This window comes from Phyllostomus hastatus, unplaced genomic scaffold (assembly GCF_019186645.2).
Source record: "Phyllostomus hastatus isolate PE091 unplaced genomic scaffold, TTU_PhHast_1.1 phas_contig_86, whole genome shotgun sequence".
Classification (NCBI taxonomy): domain Eukaryota; kingdom Metazoa; phylum Chordata; class Mammalia; order Chiroptera; family Phyllostomidae; genus Phyllostomus; species Phyllostomus hastatus.
In genome coordinates, this window is record NW_025333977.1 from 94,374,316 (window position 1) to 94,395,018 (window position 20,703).

The window sequence follows — 20,703 nt, forward strand, 5'->3', positions numbered from 1 at the left end:
TGTGGTGAGCTGGAAGAGGTTAAAAACAAAATCCACGTATCTCCTCTTCTGTGTCACTCCACCCGCCCCGCACAGCTCTGTGGACTCTGGAGAGTCGGGCTCTGTTGTTCAGAGGCAGGACTGGCCACTCTGTTACTAAAATATTGTGAAGGAAGTACAGCCTTGAAGCGTCTTGGGATGCATGAAGCTTCTTATCACGGAAGGGCCAGCGAGGCCTCTGTGCCCTGTGAGGTGTGAGAATCCCAATCCAGAATACAGAGACTGGGGGAGTGGAAAGAAGACTATCTTACAAACATTTTTAAAAAATTTTTCACTCATCCCAGGTGTTTATTATTTATTTTTTAAATTACATTTTATTGATTTTGCTGTCCCAGTTTTTCCCCCTTTCCCCCTCCACCCAGCACCCCTTACTCCTTCAGGCAATCTCCCCACCCCATTGTCCATGTCCACCGGTCATGCGTGGAAGTTCTCTAGCTACTCCATTGCTTACACTCTACTTTTGGGCTAGGGTTTCTTTATCATTCCTGTCTAAGCAAGCGAATGATTGATTTCTTTGGGCCCCAGTACGTGGGCTGGAGTGCTGTACTAGTTGTGGTTCCAGCCCTCCTGGAGCTTTCATTGTGGCGGGGTAGACAGATTCCTGCAGTGATAATTAGATAAATTACGACTTTGCTAAGGAAAAGAAAGTCCAAAAACCCATGTGAGTTTCTCCATCTGGAAAATGAGCATATTCGACTAGTATCTGTCAATCAATTCAGTTTTGCTTTTGTATGTTTACATGTTATGCTTCAAAATTTATTTGAAGACAAGATTTTGAGGCCAAAAAATTTTTTTAAACCATTGGACTTGGTAATATCTTTCTAGACTGTTCCCACACTGGCATTTCATGATTTAAAACGGGTCAATTTCCAGAGGGAGTATAAACAGACCACAATAACCAAATAAAGTAATACTTAAGTGAAAAAATATATAAGGTGAGTTCAGATGCAAAAAATTCATTTTGAAAATGGTACTTTTGCCTTAAAAATCATAAATTGTCTAGTATTTGTTATATTGTTTATAAATTAGCCTTCCTACCATCTCCAGATGAATGTGATTTACTACTCTCCAGTGTATATTCCAATTTAAACCTTTAATCTGACATTTTTTCTAATTTAATATATTGGTATCTAAAAACTCTTATTCCCTACCCCACCCCCCTTAGTATTAAACATGATGAAGAAACGTCTGGATTTGTACAAGAGGTACCCTAAGTTATTTGTTTGTAGTAAATGAGGCTTTCTTTAAATAGCTAGGAAAGTGGAAATATCTGAGGCTTTAAATGTCAGGCAAATCTGGCGTTCAATCAGTCATTTATTTGTAAGACCCAGAGCCAGTTAGTAACTGTTTATAAGCCTCCTTTGTACAAATGGCAATAATTTTGTCTGCCTATTTTGCTAGATTGTGAAAGTTAAAACTCATGTGAAAGCCCCAAGTAGAGTATCTGTCATATAAATATTATTTAAGAAATGTTATTTTTCCATAGTTTTTCCCTTCCTTCCCTTGTATAGTTCAGATGTTTTCATCTCCATGTCACTTTTTTACATGTGTATTTTCAGGAATATATCTAATGGACCTAGCAATATAGCATACAATATGGTTTTCAGTGTGTTTGTTTTAATGTTCTTTCTGTACACTGCCAGCTTTTGAAAATGGAATAAAATTATGTAGCAAGATGCCTGGCAGAGCTGGTGATCTGATAACCAGTAATTGAATTTTTAATTGTATGATGCTGATATTAAGTAATAGTTTTAATGTCTGAAATCTGCATGAAGTCTGTATAGTGAGATTTCTGGTTATTCTAAGTTTATAGGGGAACCCTTTGAAAAAACTCCAGTTTTTGTTTTTGTTTTTTTTCAAACCCTCCCAACATCTCCAAAAGGCATAATATGCTGTCTTTTCAGTTTTATAGGTGTAGATGGTAGAATACAGAAGTTGCCAGTATGAATCTAAAACACAGTTTCAGTGAGCTAGAATTAAAACTGAGATTTGCTGGCTCTTTTTTAGCCATTCTGTTCTTTTTGGTGTCCTGGGATCATCTGAACAAAGTAATATTAATAACAAATACTCACATATAACACTATGTGGTTAGACCTGTTCTAAGTCCTACATATATTTTCTCATGACAACTAGCACAGAGCAATGAACTATCTTGCCCAAAGTCACACAGCTATTAAATGACAGACTAGGATTTGAAGATAGGTAATAACTCCAAAGTCAATGTTCCTAACCCCCATGCTATATATACTAGAAGTAGATTAATATGTAGTTCAGTTTAAGTTTTAAAAGTTTTTGTTTTATTTTGAGGTTGGTTATATTTTTCATTCAAGTAAAGACTTATTAAAACAATTATTTTCTAAGTATTTAAGTATTCTTTCTTTGAGTGTTTGTTTTATTTAAACAAAAAACTCTTTTGGTTCTTATAGGCATAAGGCCTACTTGCTCTGAAATTATTTTGCGACAAGAAGTTCTGAAAGATGGTTTCCACAGGTAAATTGCCTACTGACTTTTATACTTGCATCAAAGTACTGTTTCATATAATTTAGAGCAAAAAAATCAGTAGTTGAAAAATGGATGAACTGAAAGAAAATCACTTGCTTTTTTCCAGTTATAAGTGACAGATTTATTATATATGGTTACAGTTTGAAATAATAATTAAAATAACAGTGGAAAAGAAAATATGTTTATTATTTACCATATAGTTAGAAGTAATAGATACAATATCCTGTTTAATCTTTGCAATGGTTGTGAGATGGATGATACCTTTCTAATTTTTCAGATGAAGTAACTAGGGCTCAGAATTTAAATCATTTGGTAGTAGTGGGTAGGGTGGTAGAGCCAGATCTGGCTCCAATTTAGGACTGCCATGCTCCAAAGCTATGTTCACAAGTAGTGCTAAGATATTATGCCACCCTAAGTCACTATTTGTGATTTTCAAGACTTGGTTCCAAATGACCAAGCTGTTTCTAAAACACAAATTATCCTCAAAAATTAGTATTTACCAGTATTGAAGATATTTAAAAGACTGATAAAAAGTTGTAGAAACTGCTCCATAAGAAAATTTCCCAACTTTAAAGCTTCTCAAGGTGATTACTTTGAAATGATTCTCAGGTATTTGATTTAAAAATTCTGATGCATGTATTTATTTATTTGTTTATTAATTCTCACCCAAGGATATGTTTATATTGATTTTAGGGAGAAAGAATTCAGGGGGCAGATGGGGATGTGTGGAGAGAAAGAGAAACATTGACATGAGAGAGAAACATCACTTGGTTGCCTCCTATACCAGGGATTGAACCTGCAGCCTTTTGGTATAGGGGATGATGCAACAACCAACTGAGCCACCCAGCCAGGGCCTGATAATATTTATTTTTAAAATCGCTTCATTTATAAGTCACCTTAAACTAAAATATCTTACTCTCCTCTTCAAAGTTGGCCTACATGTGAATGACTAGGAGGTATCATAGAAAGAACTTGGGGGCGGGGTTGTTTTTTGTTGTTTTCTTTTTAACTCAGATTTGGGCTCAAAAATTAGCTCTATTATTTAGTATCTGCATGGTATTAATCAAGTTACTTAAGTTTTACTACCTTATCAGTAACACTGAATAATGATAGTAGTTCCTCATTAGGGTTGTGAGAACTAAATCAGAGAGTATATGGAAAGCCCTTTAATATGGTGCTTGTTACATAGTACATACCTAGAAAAGGTTAGGTATTATTATTAATACTGAGACAAGTGATCAAGCAGGGAAGTACAGTTTCAGTCAAAAAGGAGGTATGACTATAAAGTAATAAAACTGACTTTGGGAGGGCAGTTGCTTCTGAAAGGAGTTTTTTGACGGAGTTCCTTGCACATTTTATATAATGCCAAGGTAATTGTGCCAAGTGTATAGCTTCTCTCTTTAAAATCATTGGGATGTATTCTCAAGAGGATTGGGAGATAATAAATATTATAAAGATGACAGTATACTCATAAATAATTCTAATAAGGAAGAAATAAGTGCCTGGAGAGGCTGTTGTGAGGGCAGAAGTAGCTGTTCAGTTGTAAATATTGCAGATAAAAAGCACTACATAAAACCAAATATGAAGAGAGACAGAACCTACAAGAATATCTTCAGAAACTAGAAATCTATTATTTGAGACCTTCAGAATATGCCAGTAATCATTGCTTTAAAAGGGGCTTTTTAATTATGTGTAGAGCATGTATAGTCTTGCTGCTAGGGTGGATGAGGAAACATTAACAAATTAAAGAAAGTAAAATTTGATAGGTCCTCTTATTTCTAGCTTCTTAATCAAGGAAAATTCCACTTTGGAAAGGGTCAAGCAAACATTGGTAGTAGGAAACTGAAGTGCAGAATGTGTAAGGGAAGTATACAATAGGGCCTTAGGGCTACAAAAGACTGTAGGGTCTCCCCTCTCTGATGAACTGTATCTCATTTCAGTGGGAGAACTTGCTTAAATTATTGCTGAATTTATGTTTGTAATCTTTGGATAATCTGGGAGTTAGTTGATGTAGGTTCTGGGCAAAATTCCAGGCCAGATTATTAAAAGAATGGTTTGTATATACAGGAAGAAGTGGAGGTCTCTGGGAATTAGCACAGATTTATTAAAAACTTATTTTCTTTATAGAGCTACTAGATAGGTAGATCAGAGAAATGCTGGAGCATTTCCATATAACTTTTGGAATTAACTTGTAGATTTCATCAAAAAAGCCTTGTGAAATTTTGTTTGGGATTCTGTTGAAACTCTAGATCAGTTTGTAGAGAACTGATTGTGAACATTGAGTGTTCTAATGCATGAATATGGCATCTTCATTTACTTAGGTTTTATCAGTTTAATCTTAACAATATTGTAACTTTCAGAGTCTATGTCTTACACATATTTTGTTAAATGTATCCCTAAATATTTCATATTTTTTGAAGTAAAATTTTCATTTCTACTTGTTTGTTGCCAATAATAGAACTATAATTGATTTTCATATGGTGTTATGGAACCCCGATTCCTTATGAAATCACTTATCAATGCCTATGGCCTTTTTGTAGACTGCTTGGGCTGTTCTACATAGATGATCATGGGTTTGTGAATAAAGACAATCTGTATACTTTTTATATCTTTTTATTCCCCTTTTTACCTGGCTAGGATCTCCAATAGGACATTGAATTAAACTTTGCTATTTTATCCAGTCTGTCAATCTCTACATTCTAATTGGAGTGATCAGACCATTTACTTTTAGTAAATATTGGTTTGTTTGGGTTGACTGAAACTCATCCATCTGGTACTTATTTTCTATTCCGCCCATATGGTCTTTTATTTTTGCCTTATTTTGGATGAACTAAGTATTTTTTAAGCATGTCATTTTATCTCCATTTTTGGCTTACTAACTGTATTTGTTTTTTTTTTTAGTTCGTTGCTTTAGGGTCTACAGTATACAATTTTAACTTACCACAGTCTACTTTCAAATAGTATTATTTTACACCATGAATAGTGTATGAATCTTTCATCAGAATAGTTCATTTCCTTCTCCTTTTCTTTATGCTATTGTTGACATACATTTGTTAACTTTATATTTTACTTATGTTGTAAACCCCATCATATATTGTTATTATTTTTGTTTTGAAAAGTCATATTACATTATTATTTATTTTAATTCTGGTAAATATCCATAATATAAAATATACCATCTTAAACTTTTAAAATTGTACACTTCAGTGGAATTAGGAACATTTACACTATTGTGTTACCATCACCACCATCCATCCACAGAACTCTTCACCTTGCAAAACTGACACTCTATACCTCTTAAACATCAACTTTCTATTCCCCCCTTTTCCCAGCCTCTGGCTACCACCATTGTATTTTCTATCTCTATGAATTTGACTATTCTAGGTACCCCATATAGGTGGAATTGTACAGTACTTGTGATTGGATTATCGAACATAGCTTAATGTCCTCAAGTTTCATTTATATTAATTTTTTTGTGGAATTGTCATATTGTTTTCAGTAGTGGCTGCACCATTTCACATTGCCATCAACAATGCACAAGGGTTCCAGTTTCTCTATCAATCATATGTTAAAGAAATTAAAAGTGAGAAAAATGTTTTTATGTCCACCCACACATTACCATTTGCTCTTCTGTCTTTCTTGTAGATTCAAGTTTCCATCTGATTTCCTTGTTCTGCTTGAAGAACTTCCTTTATTATTTATTGCAGTGACATATTCTGTTAGTTTGTGTTTGTCTTAATCTTTATTTTTGAAGGATTTACCTCCTGGATATATAATCCTAAACTGACAGCTTTTTTTCTTTTAGTACTTTACATACATTTTTCCATTGTCCTCTGGTGTGTTCTTATGTTTGTTACTCTATACATAATGTTCCTTTTTTCTCTGATTGCTTAAACAAATTTTTTTTCAGTGACTGGATGATAATATGTCTTAGTATGGGGTATTTTTTTGTGTGTGTTTATTCTGCTTGGTATTTGTTGAGCTTTTTGGATTTATTAACTTAGAGTTTTCATGAAAATCAGAAAATTTTCAGCCATTATATCATTTTCAGATTTTCTTTCTGTTACGTACTTTTTTTCTGTCTCTCTCTCTCTTTGCCTCTTTTGATATTCTCTACTTGAGATTGTTGAAAGATCTCTGAAACGGTTTCTCCCACTCCCATTCTTCTTTGCTCAGAATGCTTCAGTTTGTATAGCTTCTGTTATTGTACCTCCAAGACACTGATCTTTTCTTTTGCAGTGTCTAATTGCTTTTAATCATATCTGGATAGATTTTATTTCAGAAATTGTCTTTTTCATCTCTCAAAGTTGCATTTAGTTCTATATATATTTCTTCACTTTCCATTATAATGTTCATGTTTTTCTTTAAATCCCTGACATGTTAACATGTTAGGAATATTTATAATGACTTAATGTCCTCTGCTAATTTTATCACTGTTACTTCTACTTCTCTTTCTTTGAATGATTTTTTTCTTCATTATTGGTCTCATTTCTTTGCTTCTTAGCATATTTAGTAACTTTTAATTAGATACTGAATATTGTAGATATAAATGTTTTTCAGTGTGTGGATTTTATCTTTTAAAGGAGTTAGCAGTTTCATTAGCAGTTTTTCTTAAGGTATTATTTTAAAGATTTTATTCATTTATTTTTAGAGAGAAGGGAAGGGAGGGAGAAAGAGAGGGGAAGAAACATTGATGTGAGAGAGAATTGTAGATGAGTTGCTTCTCATACATACCCTGACTGGGAACTGAACCCACAACCCAGGCATGTACTCCAGCCAGGAATCGAACCAGCAGCAGCCCTTTGCTTTGTGGAACGATGCCCAACCAACTGAGCCACACCAGCCAGGGCTGTTAGCAGTTTTAAGTTACTTATTTATAAACTTGATCCTTTTAACCATTTTTTTTTGTATGGGTCTAAAGTTACAAATGGCCCTTCATTACTGCAAGGCTAATTTAGCTACTAAGGCTTTACCCTTTGGGATTTCAAGTGAAAGCTTTGATTGGGATCCCCGTTGGGATTTCTTTGCTTTGGTTGGTTGGAATGGAAATATCTCCCTACCTTGTGTGAAATTTTAGAATTTCTCATCTTTCAGTTCCCTGATCATCCTTTGCCCATCTTGTTGAGTCACACCTTACTCATGCATATTTTAATATTCCACAAAAACTCAAGGGGACTCCCCAGTTCATATTTCTAAGCTCTTCCTACATAGTTTCCTCCTCTCTGGATCTTAGTGTTATGACTTCCAGCCATTTCAGCTTTCCCTAACTTTTACATCTATTTTCTCACTTAAGCAAAATTGTCATGGTGTGCTTTGGATCTCATTTCCTGCATTTGGTCCAAATGTGCCTCCAGACAGAAAATTAGGACAATTATATGTTTAGGTTTATAGTTTATTTCAAATTAATTTTTGTATATAGTATGAGGTGTAGGTCAAGGTTTATTTTTTGCTATATAGATATCCAGTTGTTTCAATGTTGGGTTTTTTTGTTTGTTTAATTTTATTTTAATCATTGTTCAAGTACAGTTTTCTCCTTTTACTCCCAATCCAGCCCACCCTCCCAACCCTCCCCACTCAGTGTTGTTTTTTGAAAAGACTATCTTTTCCCCGTCAAATTATATTGGCACTGTTATTGAAAATGTGTGTGTCTAGCCCTGACTAGAATGGCTTAGTTGGTTGGGCATCATCCCATGAAGCAAAAGGTCACCAGTTTGATTCCCAGTCAGGGCACATGCTTTGGTTGCAGGTTCAGTCCCTGGTCAGGGCACATTTGAGAGGCAACCAATCAGTGTTTCTCCCTCACATTGATGTTTCTCTCCCCCTCTTTCTCTTTCCCTTCCTTTCCCTCTAAAAATAAATAAGTAAAAAAAATTTTTTCTAAAGGAAGATAATATGTGTTTGACCATTTTTGGACTCTGTCTCTTTCTATTGACTTTTGTCTGATTTCACACTAATACAGTGATTTTCAACCTTTTTCATTTCATGGCACATATAAACTAATTACCAAAATTCTGTAGCACACCAAAAAATAGGTATAATTTTTATTTATTCACATTGGATGGCTATTGTTGTGTTGGCTGTTTTTTTATTTGACACTAAGGGAAAAGAGGTCAGTGTCCTTGACTAAAAAAATGTCAGGTATTGCATGTTTTAAAAATTCTTTCAGCACAGCAGTGTCCCTCTTGTGGCACACTGGTTGAAAATTGTTGCACTAATATAATACTGTGGCTTATGACATAAATATATGAAAGATCTAATACACAGGTGGCAAACATAAAGCCCACTGGCCGAATCCAGCCCTCCACCTTGTTTTACCTGGCCCAGCACCTTGTTTCTACCTGGCGGTAGCGCCGAACTCCTTGCCCTTAGTTTAGGAGTAGTTACATTTACACAGTTCTAAAATTACATTCTGCCCTTTGAAAGCAACTGCTAGGCTGATGTGGCCCCTGGTGAAAATGAGTTTGACATCTCTGATCTAATGGGTGGTTCTGACATTATATTAAATATTTCATTTGACTTTATAATCTTTGAAATATAGTGTTTCTACTCATTTGAATGTAGTATTATGCTATCTCATTAACAATTGAATGAAGAGATTTACTTTAAACATATTTGTCTTACAGAGACCTTTTAATAAAAGTGAAATTTGGAGAAAGCATCGAGGACTTACAGACCTGCCGACTCTTAATTAAACAGTACATCCCAACAGGACTTTTTGTGGATCCATATGAGTTGGCTTCATTACGAGAGAGGAACATAACAGAGGTACAACTATTAGAGGATTTTTACAACTATTAGAAGATTTTTTTTTAGAGTTTTTTTTAAAGGAAGCTATACTTTAGATTAAGGCAAACTAGTATGCAAGAAAACTAAACTGTAGTATTTTTTATTCATTTTGTAAAAGTGTAAAAAGTAACATCTTTTCATTTGGATAGGAGTTTCTTTTATATATATATTTTTAATTACTTTACCGTTGTTCAATTACAGTTGTCTGCATTTTCCTCCCACTCCAGCCAATCCCACCTCCCTCCCTTGCTTCCACCCTCCCCCTTGGTTTTGTCCATGTGTCCTTTATAGTAGTTCCTAAAAACCCTTCTCCCCACTGTTCTCTCCCCCCTCCCCTCTGGGATAGGAGTTTCTTTAACAAGTGAGTGATACTTGTACTTGTCAGTAGTAAACCTAAATTGAACTAGTAAATGCTTTTTGGCAAGTTGGTTCTTAGTTTAGTGACTAGAAAAATTATATATGTATCTAAGAAGATTAACAAGTAATTAATCCTGTTTCAACAGCAACTTTGTTAAATTATTATTTTTTTTTAGATTTTTTAAAGATTTTTTAAAGATTTTATTCATTTTTAGAGATGGGGGAAGGGAGGGAGAAAGAGAGGGAAACATCAATGTGTGGTTGCCTCTGGAGCATCCCTGACTGAGTACCTGGTCTGCAACCCAGGGCATGTGCCCTGACTGGGAATCTAACCAGCAACCCTTTGGTTCTCAGGCCAGCACTCAATCCACTGAGCCACACCAGCCAGGGCAATAACTTTGTTAAATTAGAGAGACATAACTCTAGCATCTATATAATTTGAGTATGAGAGGAAAGGAAATTAATACTTATTGGATTTCTTTTTTTTTAGATTTTATTTATTTATTTTTAGATAGAGGAACAGGGAGGGAGAAAAACGTCAATGTGTGGCTGCTTCTCGCGTGCCCCCAAATGGGGACCTGGCCTGCAACCCAGACATGTGTCCTGACTGGGAATGGAACCAGCAACCCTTTGGTTCACTGAATCTTAATTCAGTAGGTCTAGATTAGACCTCAAAATCTACTTTTAATGACTCAGGTGATTCCTATTAAGAAATTTTGGGAGACACTGAGCCACTCTAGCCAGGGAGCAACTTTATTGAATTAGAGACACATACCCCAACATCTGTATGATTTGAGTATGAGAGGAAAGAAAGTTAGTATTTATTGGATTTCTGTATGCCAGATATCTTTTTTTAAGAAAGGTAAAATTAAGCATTTAAGAAAAATTATGTCCCACATCCTTTACGTAGATTAATCTTTATAACAACCCTGGAAATATTGTCTCCATTTTATACATAAGGATAGCGAAGCATAAAAAGATCAAGCTTATCCAGGATTACATAGGTAAATGAAAGAAGAGCCAAGAAATTAATCTAGGTTTGTCTAATTGCAAAGTTGTTGCTCTTTCCAGAAACAAACCTTACTCCTTAGTTAAGGGGTTTCTCTAATAAGAATCACCTGGGGGTACTTTTCCTACAGTTTATTGTCTTCTGGGGAATCTTAATTCAGTTGGTCTAGATTATACCCCAAAATCTGCTTTTAATGGCTCAGGTGATTCCTATTAAGAAATTTTGGGAGATACTGTCTTAGTTCATAAGATTATAATCTAAATGTGAATTTTAAAAAGACAAAATATGGATGCACTTGGACTCATTCATGACGGCAATTTACTTCTAATTCTGTTGAGGCCAGTTTCTCCACCTGCTTGCTTTCTTTCTATCTTTCTTTATTTAAATTTCTTTTTGAATAGGTAATTGCATTCTCATACCTCAAAATTCAGAACGTATAAAAAGGTACACAATGATAAGCTTCCATCTCTCTTAATTCCCACTCATCAGGTTTCTCCTGTGCTCTGTTTTGTGTATATATAGCAGTTTTGACACCCATGTTCACATATATACCAGTTTAGATACATATACACATGTGGAAAGACCTTGTTGCTTTTTTTTTTTCATTTGTTTCTTCTCTGAATCATTAATTCTGAATGAGGTTTTTGAAACTTCAAATAATAGGCTTTGAATTTAAATGCAGTTTTCGGCTTGTAGTAATATGTGTTAGAATTATATTTAAATCTACTTAATAAAATTGTCTTCTATATTTTAAGAAAATGGAATTTTTTTGCATAGAAGTACCCAGAGTGAAGTCACATGCCCACACCTTTGGTTGGGATAGATTGGGATGTGTGTTGGTTGACTGGATAACAAAGATAATGAAGGGAGTAAAGGGTGCCACTATAGATTGATTGATAACTCTCTTTTCTTGAATATTTTTTTGTTACCCAATCTTCAAATCCTAAATTATAAGGCATTTAGGTGAATTTGCTTTTTCTTTTGGTAATTTTTAGAAAAATAGATGTCTCATTTATGACATATAAATCATTGGAAATTGATTTCTTGCTCTATTAGATGCTATTTCCTTCTGCCTCAGTGACTTGAGACTGTGGCTCAATTCTTTGTGTACAGAAAATTTGTCATGAGAAGTGATATTATGTGATGAATTCAAATGGAAAGAAGAGAATTTATATATAGATTGATGCTTATATATTTAGCTTGAGATCTTGACTCTGTTCCATGACATGAAATTTTTGGCTGCAGCAAATAGAACAGTGAGTCTATATCAAATGGGTGATGTGACAACAAAATATTTTCTAAAGAGCTTGAGCCCTGGCTGGTGTAGCTTAGTGGACTGAGTGCCAGCCTATAAACCAAAGGGTCACGGGTTCGATTCCCAGTCAGGGCACATGCCTGGGTTGCAGGCCAGGTTCTCAATGGGGAAATGCATGGGAGGCAACCACACATTGATGTTTCTCTCCTTCTCTTCCTCCCTCCCGTCCCTTCTCTCTAAAAATAAAGAAAAAAAATATTTTTTAAAAAACAGCTTGTGATGGTTTGTGAGCAGCTAACATTATTAGGTAATAATTCCATTATTAGGTAGATCTATTAGATATATTTAATCAAAACCTCTCACATTCTTTGAAAACAGCATTATATTATATTGAAACATGAAATTACCATTTTATGGTCAAAATGAAAATGTTGTGTTTTTGAAATCATAAATTTTACTCAATCAAACTATGTAGTAGTAGGATTTCTGCCATGTCCAACTTGGAGAACAGGTACCAGATACTCTCCCACTTGAAATTAACATCCAAGGATTAACATCCCAGTGTCAGAAAAATATTATATATTTCATTTTTATAAAGTTTTACATTTTTAGATTATATGTTTAAGTTGTTCAAAGGCACCAGTTACTATGTTTTAATTGAGGATTCTTTTTTAGAGCTCTAGTCCATGAGAGAAAGATTTTGCAAATGTGAATATAGCACATTACTGACAATTTTGTAGCTTAATTCATTTAACTTTGCTGTGGTCAGTTTGTGACACATGTTGTTGAGTGTCGTCATGAAAATGTATAGGTCCATGTGTGTTAACCAATGCATGTGCTTTAGGATTAATTTTTAATGCATAATTTCAATTTCTTGGTAACATGCTATTCTGTTGTCTTATCTGGAGTGAAAAATGAAATAATGAATTATAATTTTTGTATATCAGCATATAGTCACTGTACTTTTGGGGATTGCATTAATGGTTTCTCACATGTTTGGGAGGTTTTCCAGCATCCAGTCATTGCCCAAATCACTTTTGATTGTCAGGCTATGATTTCTAAAAATGGTTTTCCGTTGTTTTAAATTTAAAGTGATATCCATACCTCCACTGTCTGAAATTTTAATCACTTGTCAATTGATGTACCAACTTGTATAATTTTTTTCTCTCTCCCTGTTTAAACTAGGTTTCAAAAAAACTCATACCTGAAACGCCTAAGTTGGTTCCAAGACCTCAAATTATTGTCTGTGGATTAACTTCTGCTCGTTCTTAATTGATCTTGGTTTAAAATGGATTTGGGTCTCTTTTAAAGTTCATTTAAAAAAATTATCCTTATTTTAAAAATCAAGACATAAGTCATGCAACATAAAGCTCACACTTTTGAAGTGTACAATTTAGTAGTTTTTTGTATATTCATAAAGTTGTGCATCTGTCACCATTATCTAATTCTAGAACATTTTCATCACCTGAAAAGAAACCCCTTATAAGGATAATTTTTGAGATTAAGGTACCAGGAATAAAATTTTTTTGACCATCACCAAATAATCCTTGAGCAACAGAGCCCTCTCTAAAGACCAAATTGCCATTTCTGCCTGCCTCATTTTTCATATATCTTAGCTTCAATTCATATTTTAAAAAATTCTCAATTTTGGGAGAGTTACCATGTTTTTATTCCTGTGGAAAAAAAACAATAAAAATATTAAACCAAACAAATAAATAATTAGAGAAATTGAAGTCATAGCGCCGCCATAAATTCTAAACAGCACAGTCAGGAATATATTTTATGTCAGTTTTTACTATGCATAATTTTCAACTAGTCAAACATTATTTTATATTGTTTAACCTAATAGAATAGGGGAATCAATTTGACCTGGTTTCGAATTTTGGCTCCTCTACTTCCTAACTATGTTGTTTATCCACTCTGATAACTTTGTCCATTTATATAATGAGCTAAAGCAGGTCTGCATTTGAACATCAAGACAGAATTCATGATTATAGAAGAAATACACAACTTTAACATTGACAGTGAAGACATTGCAATTATTAAAGTTTTGCTTACCTTGGTTCATTCATCAATTCATATAAAATCTGCACTCAAGAAATTAAAAGAAGAAATCCAGATCTGAGGTGGCGGAGGAGTAAGTGGAAGCTACACTAACCACCTCCCAGGACCAACCTGGAATTACAATAAATTGTAGAGAAATCATCAACTGAACACTAGGTAGAGAGAAGCCTTATAACCAAGGACAGGCAGAAGAAATCACTTCACCACAAGACAGGTAGGCAGTGCGGAGTAGGCATGAGAGGGCTAGCTGGGCTCCCACGGATAGCAGCTAAAGTTCCAGAGGAATATTTCAGCACACAGGGATTTCCCCTGAGAAGTATGAAGTCTAAACCCCAAGCTGGGCTCCCCAGTCTACAGCACCACAGCTGGAAAGGAACCCAGGTAACATCCAGCTGTGAAAAGCAACAGGATTTCTGTCTGCCAGGGAGAGACAGCTGGAGATGCAGAGAGCCTGTTAAAGGGCCAATGCCAAAAATTTCTTTTGTAGCCATTTACCCTGGGCTTTGGCAGAGGGAAGGCAGAGTGGACTAGAAATGCTTGAGGAGAATCTGGGACTGGTGGCTCTGGGGAGAGAACTGAAGAAATAGCTACCAGGATCCATGTGCTGTGTCATACCCTATACTACAGAAGCCATCTTTCTCGGGCAGAGCACTCCTCTCTAAGTGGCATCAGCCTGAGGGAAAGCAACTGCTGCTCACAGGAATTACTCTACCCTGCTGTGTGGTGCTTAAGCCAGGCTGCTGATCACAGCCTGATTAGATCAACAACTGATCTGTTTGATGACTGACTAGTTTAGCAGCTAAGTCAGAAAATACAAAGAAGCAGCCAAAATGGGAAGACAAACAGACCCCAAATGAAAGAATGAGAGAATTCTCCAGAAGAATTAGGTGAAATGGAGACAAGCAATTGATCAGATAGTTTATAGTAATGATTATAAGGATACTCAACAACATGAAAAGAGACATAAAAACCATTAAAAAGGACCAATAAGTAATAAAGTATGCAATATCTGAAATAAATAATACACTGGAGAGAATAAACAGTAGGTTAGATGAAGCAGAAGATCAAATCAATATTTTGGGAAACAAGGTAGGAAAAAACACACAGGCAGAACAGCAAAAAGGAAATAGAATTTTAAAAAATGAGAGCTTAAGAAACATTTTGGACAATATGAATTGTAACAACATCTGCATCACGGGAATATCAGAAGGAGAAGAGAGCAAGCAAGGGATCGGGAATCTATTTGAAGAAATAATGACTGAACTCTTCCATAATCTGGTGAAGGAAAGAGTCACACAAGTCCAGGAAGCCCAGAGAGTCCTGAACAAGTTGAACCCAAAGAGGCCTACACTGAGACACATCATGATTAAAATGACAAGGCTTAAAGACAAGGAGAGAATCCTAAAAGCCACAAGAGAAAAGCAGGTAGTTACATACAAGGGAACACCGATTAGCTTTCATCTGATTTCTGAACAGAAATATTTCAGGCCAGAAGGAAGTGGCGTAAAATATTCAAGATGATAAAAAGCAAGGACCTACAACCAAGGCCACTTTACCCAGCAAGGCTATATTTAAAATTGAAGGAGATATAAAGGGTTTTCCCAGGCAAGAAAAAAACTAAAGGAGTTGGTTAACACCAAACCAATACTGCAACAAATGTTAAAGGGCTTTCTTTGAGGAGGAGGAGGAGGAGAAGAGAAACAACAACAACAACAAAAGAGGAAAACAGTCTAACAATAAAATGGCACTAAATATGTATATATCACTAATCACCTGAAATGTGAATGGCCTAAATGCTCCAGCCAAAAGACAGAGGGTAGCTGAATGGGTAAGAAAACAAGACCCATATACATGCTGCCTCCAAAAGACCCATCTCAGATCAAAAGATTCACACAAAATAAAAGTAAAGGGATGGAAAAAGATATGTGAATGGAAAATTTTAAAAAGCTGTGGTAGCAGTACTTATATCCAACAAAATAGACTTTAAAATCAAGGCTACAGTAAGAGAGAAAGAAGGATACTACATCATGATAAAAGGAACACTCCAACAAGAGGATATAACCCTAGTAAACATTTATGCATCCAAAATAGGAGCACCTAAATATGTGAAGCAAATCTTGATGGACATAAAGGAGGAGATCGACAGAAATACAGTCATAGTTGGGGATTTTAACACCCTATTGACTTCAGTGGATAGATCTTCCAGTCAGAAAATCAACAGAGAGAGAGTGGCCTTAAATGACACATTAGATCTAATGGATTTAATCAATATCTTCAGAATATTTCACCCCAAAGCAGTAGAATATACATACTTTTCAAGTGCACATGGACTGTTTTTTAGGAGAGACCACATGTTAGGACACAAAACAAGTCTCAATAAATTTAAAAAGATTGAAATCACATCAAGCATCTTTGACCACAATGCTATGAAACTAAATTCAAACACAAGAACACTGAAAAAAAACACAAAGATGTGGAAATTAAATAACATGTTAGTGGCCCAACAACGAAATCAAGGAAGAACTCCAAAGATACCTTGAAACAAATGAAATTGAGGACACTACAACCCAAAATATATGGGGCACTGGGAAAGCAATCCTAAGAGAAAAATTTATAGCATTACAAGCCTATCTCAAAAAACAAGAGAAACCTCCAATAAACAATCTAACTTCATTCTTAAAAAAACTTGCAAAAGAACAACAAAGCCCAGAGTGAGTAGAAGGAAGGAAATAATAAAGATCAGAGCAGAAGTAAATGAACTAAAGTCTAAAAAAATTATACAAAATATCATGAAAAGATAAGTTGACAAACCTTTAACCAAGCTCATCAAGAAAAAAAGAGAAGGACCCAAATAGAATCAGAAATGAAGGAGGAGAAATAACAACTGACACCATAGAAATACAAAAGATTGTAAGAAAATGTTATGAACAACTATGTGCCAACAAACTGGACAACCTGGAAGAAATGGATAAATTCCTAGAAACACATAATCTTCCAAAACAAATCAGGAAGACAGATAGACAAATTACAGCAAATAGACAGATTACACCTTTTGAAACTGAAGCACAAAAACTCCCACCATGTGAATTTTACCAAACATTCCAAGAAGAACTAACACCTCTCCTTCTCAAACTATTTTTAAAAATTCAGAAGAGGGAAGACTCCTAAACTCATTTTACGAGGCCAGCATTATCCTAATTCCAAAACCAGATAAAGACAACACAAAGGAAGAAAATTATAGTCCAGTACCCCTGATGAACATAGATTCTAATATCATCAATAAAATATTAGCAAACAACTGAATACAGGAATACATCAAAAAGATCATACAGCATGATTAAGTGGAATTTATTCTGGAAATAGAAGGTTGGTATAACATTCACAAATCAGTAATTGTGATTCACCACATAAACAAAAGAATAAAAACCACATGACCATATCAATAGATGCAGAAAAACCTTTTGATAAAACCCAGCACCCATTTACAATAAAAACTCACAGCAAAGTGGGATTGAAGGGAACATACCTAGACATAATAAAGGCATATAAGAGAAACTCACTACCAGCATCATACTCAGTGGGCAAAAACTACCCAAGCGTTCCCCCTTAAGATTGGGAACAAGACAGGGATGTCCTCTATTCACCTCTCTTATTCACATAGTACTGGAAGTTCTAGCCATAGCAGTCAGACGAGAAGAAATAAAAAGCTTTCAATTTGGAAAGGAAGAAGTAAAACTGTCTTTATTTGCAGACAACATCATATTGTACAGAGAACCTCAAAGATTGCACCAAGAAACTACTAGAATTGATCAATGAATCCAGCAAAGTAGCAGGATACAAAGTTAATATCCAAAAATCAGTTACATTTTTATATGCCAATAACAGACTAACAGAAAAGAACTTAAGAAAACAATCCCATTCATACTTGCTTCAAAAAGAGTAAAACACCTAGGAATAAACCAAGGATGCAAAAGACCTGTACTCAGAAAATTAGAAGGCACTAAAGAAATTTTAAGATGCAAATAAGTGGAAGCACATACTGTGTTCATGGATAGAAAGAATTAACATCATTAAAATGTCCATACTATCCAAAGCAATCTATAGATTCAGCGCAATTCCTATCAAGATTCCAATTGTGTCTTTCACAGAACTAGAACAAATATTTCAAAAATTTATATGGAGCCACAAAAGGCCCCACATAGTAATACTGATCCTAAGAAAGAACAAATTTGGAGGAATCACACTACCTAATATCAAACTATACTATAAGACCATAGTAATCAAAGCAGCATAGTCATGGCATAAAAATAGACACATAGATCAATGGAACAGAATAGAGAGCCCAGAAATAAACCCATGTGGAGGATACCAGCCAGCAGTATCCATCTTGGCTGTGGATACTTGTCAAAACATGCTAAAAACATACACAGAGACAACCAGGTCCTGTGGGGGAATAGGAACAGAAGGGCCACTCCGCCACTCCTCACGTGGGGACCGCCTTGGCCACCCTCTCTCTGGTGGGGAGAGCTTGCTGTTCCCTCTCCGGAGAGGCTTTTTATTGGTTTCGTTTGCATAGGGATTCAGGTAAAAGCTCATTAAACATTGCTGGGAAGTAAGGATCAAACAATAGATAGCAAGGAAGTCTGAGGGCCTATTTTGAGTCAGGATCAAAGAGCTGTAAAACTTTAAAGAACAAACTTACTTCTTCCTTAGACCCTTATCATTCAACTGATAGCATTCTAAACAAAGCAGGTTTCACAGGATCTTACCTTTTCTTTCTTAGGCCTGATCACCCGGGGAACCGCCCTTTTCAGCACAGAGCTGCACCACCCTGTCATTGTTTCAGGCTTAGGTGGAGCAAGGGAACTAAGGCAACCAAGAGATAAGGAGATTTAGTCCTCAGCTGATGAGGACTCAGGCTATATATCAAAGCTGAGGAGCGAGGGTCCATCACCCCGTTTTGCTGTAGCCCCTGAAGTCCTTTCTTGGGGGCCTCCCACGTGATCGTGCCTGCCTTAGGTTGTTCCCTCCTTGGGGAATCTTACCCATCATGGGCTAACCGACCAAGCATTGGGGTTCAGTTATGAATGAAGCAGCAGAAGCAGTGCTCCTGCCAGGGAGATAAGCTTTTGTCTCCTTGCTGGCTTACGGTTCCAAGGTCGTTCCCTCAGCCGTAGCCTTGGCGGGGGTTACAGCTTCTAATACCAGGCAGGGCAATTCTTAACAAACCCGTGCTTTTATAGTCAATTGATAGTCAACAGAGGAAGCAAGCACATTCACTGGGCTATCGATAGTTTATTCGATATGTGGTGTTGGAAAAATTGGACAGATACATGCACAAAAAGGAAGTTAGACCACCTTACACCACACACAAGAATAAATTTAAAATGGATCAAAGACTTAACTGTTAGACCTGAAACCAAAAAATCATACAAGAAAACATAGGCAGCAAAATCTTAGACATTGCTCATAACAATTTTTATTGGATATACCTCCAAGGCAAGGGAAGCAAAAGAAAAAAATAAACAAATGGGACCACATCAAACTAAAAAGTTTTTGCAGAGCAAAGGAAATCATCAACAAAATAAAAATACATCCCACAAAATGGAAGAACATATTTGCTGATACATCTGATAAGGGGTTAATGTCCAAAATTTACAAAGTACTTTCAAAACTCAACACCCCCAAAACAGCCCAATTAAATAATGAGCAAAGAACCCGAACAGATACTTCTCCAAAGAGGACACACAGATGGCCAACAGACATGAAAAGATGCTCAACATCAGTAATCATGAGAAATGCACATAAAAACTACAATGAGATGCCATCTCACACCTGTCAGAATGGTTATCAGTAAAGCAACAAATAACAAGTGCATGGAGAAAGGGGAACCCTTTTGCATTGTTGTTTGGGATGTAGATTGGTGCAGCCACTGTGGAAAGAGGTATGAATATAACTAAAAAAATTAAAAATGAATCTGCCTGCCCTGGCTGGCGTAGCTCAGTGGATTGAGCGCGTGCTGGGAACCGAAGTGTCCCAGGTTCCATTCCCAGCCAGGGTACATTCCTGGGTTGCAGGCCATAACCCCCAACAACCGCACATTGATGTTTCTCTCTCTCTCTCTCTCTCTCTCTCTCTCTCTCTCTCTCTCTCTCTCTCTCTCTCTCTCTCTCTCTCTTTTCCCTCCCTAGAAATAAATAAATCAAATCTTAAAAAAAATGAATCTGCCTTTTGACCCAGTGATCTGACTTCTGGGAATATATCTGAAGGAACCCAAAACACTAATTTGAAAAAACATAAGCACCCCCATGTTCACTCCAGTGTTGTTTACAATCACCAAGATATGGAAGCAGCCCAAGGGTCCATCAGTAGATGAGTGGATAAAACTATGGGACATTTCTACAATGGAATACTACTCAGCCATAAAAAAAGAATAAAGTTTTACCCTTTGCAGCAGTAAGGATGGACCTGGAGAACATTATGCCAAGTGAAATAAGCTAGTCAGAGAAAGACAAATACCATATGATTTCACTCATATGTGGAATCAAATGAACAAACTGCACTAACCAGCAAAACAGAGACAGGCTCATAGATGGAGAGCAGATGACAGCCAGTTGGGGGAAAAGTTAGAGAGTGGAGGAATTGAGGAAAAAGGACTCATGGACATGGACAACAGTGTGGTGATTGCCAG

General features: G+C 35.8%; 1 protein-coding gene across 1 annotated transcript in view; it reads left to right on the plus strand.

The window, feature by feature from the left end:
* The window catches only part of PIGX (phosphatidylinositol glycan anchor biosynthesis class X), a 32,702-nt gene that overhangs the window by 2,263 nt on the left and 9,736 nt on the right, over positions 1 to 20,703 (plus strand). Inside the window, exons 3-4 of the mRNA XM_045851913.1 lie at positions 2,466 to 2,529; positions 9,165 to 9,306. Coding sequence (XP_045707869.1) covers positions 2,466 to 2,529; positions 9,165 to 9,306 — 206 coding nt within the window. The remainder of the gene's footprint in view (positions 1 to 2,465; positions 2,530 to 9,164; positions 9,307 to 20,703) is intronic.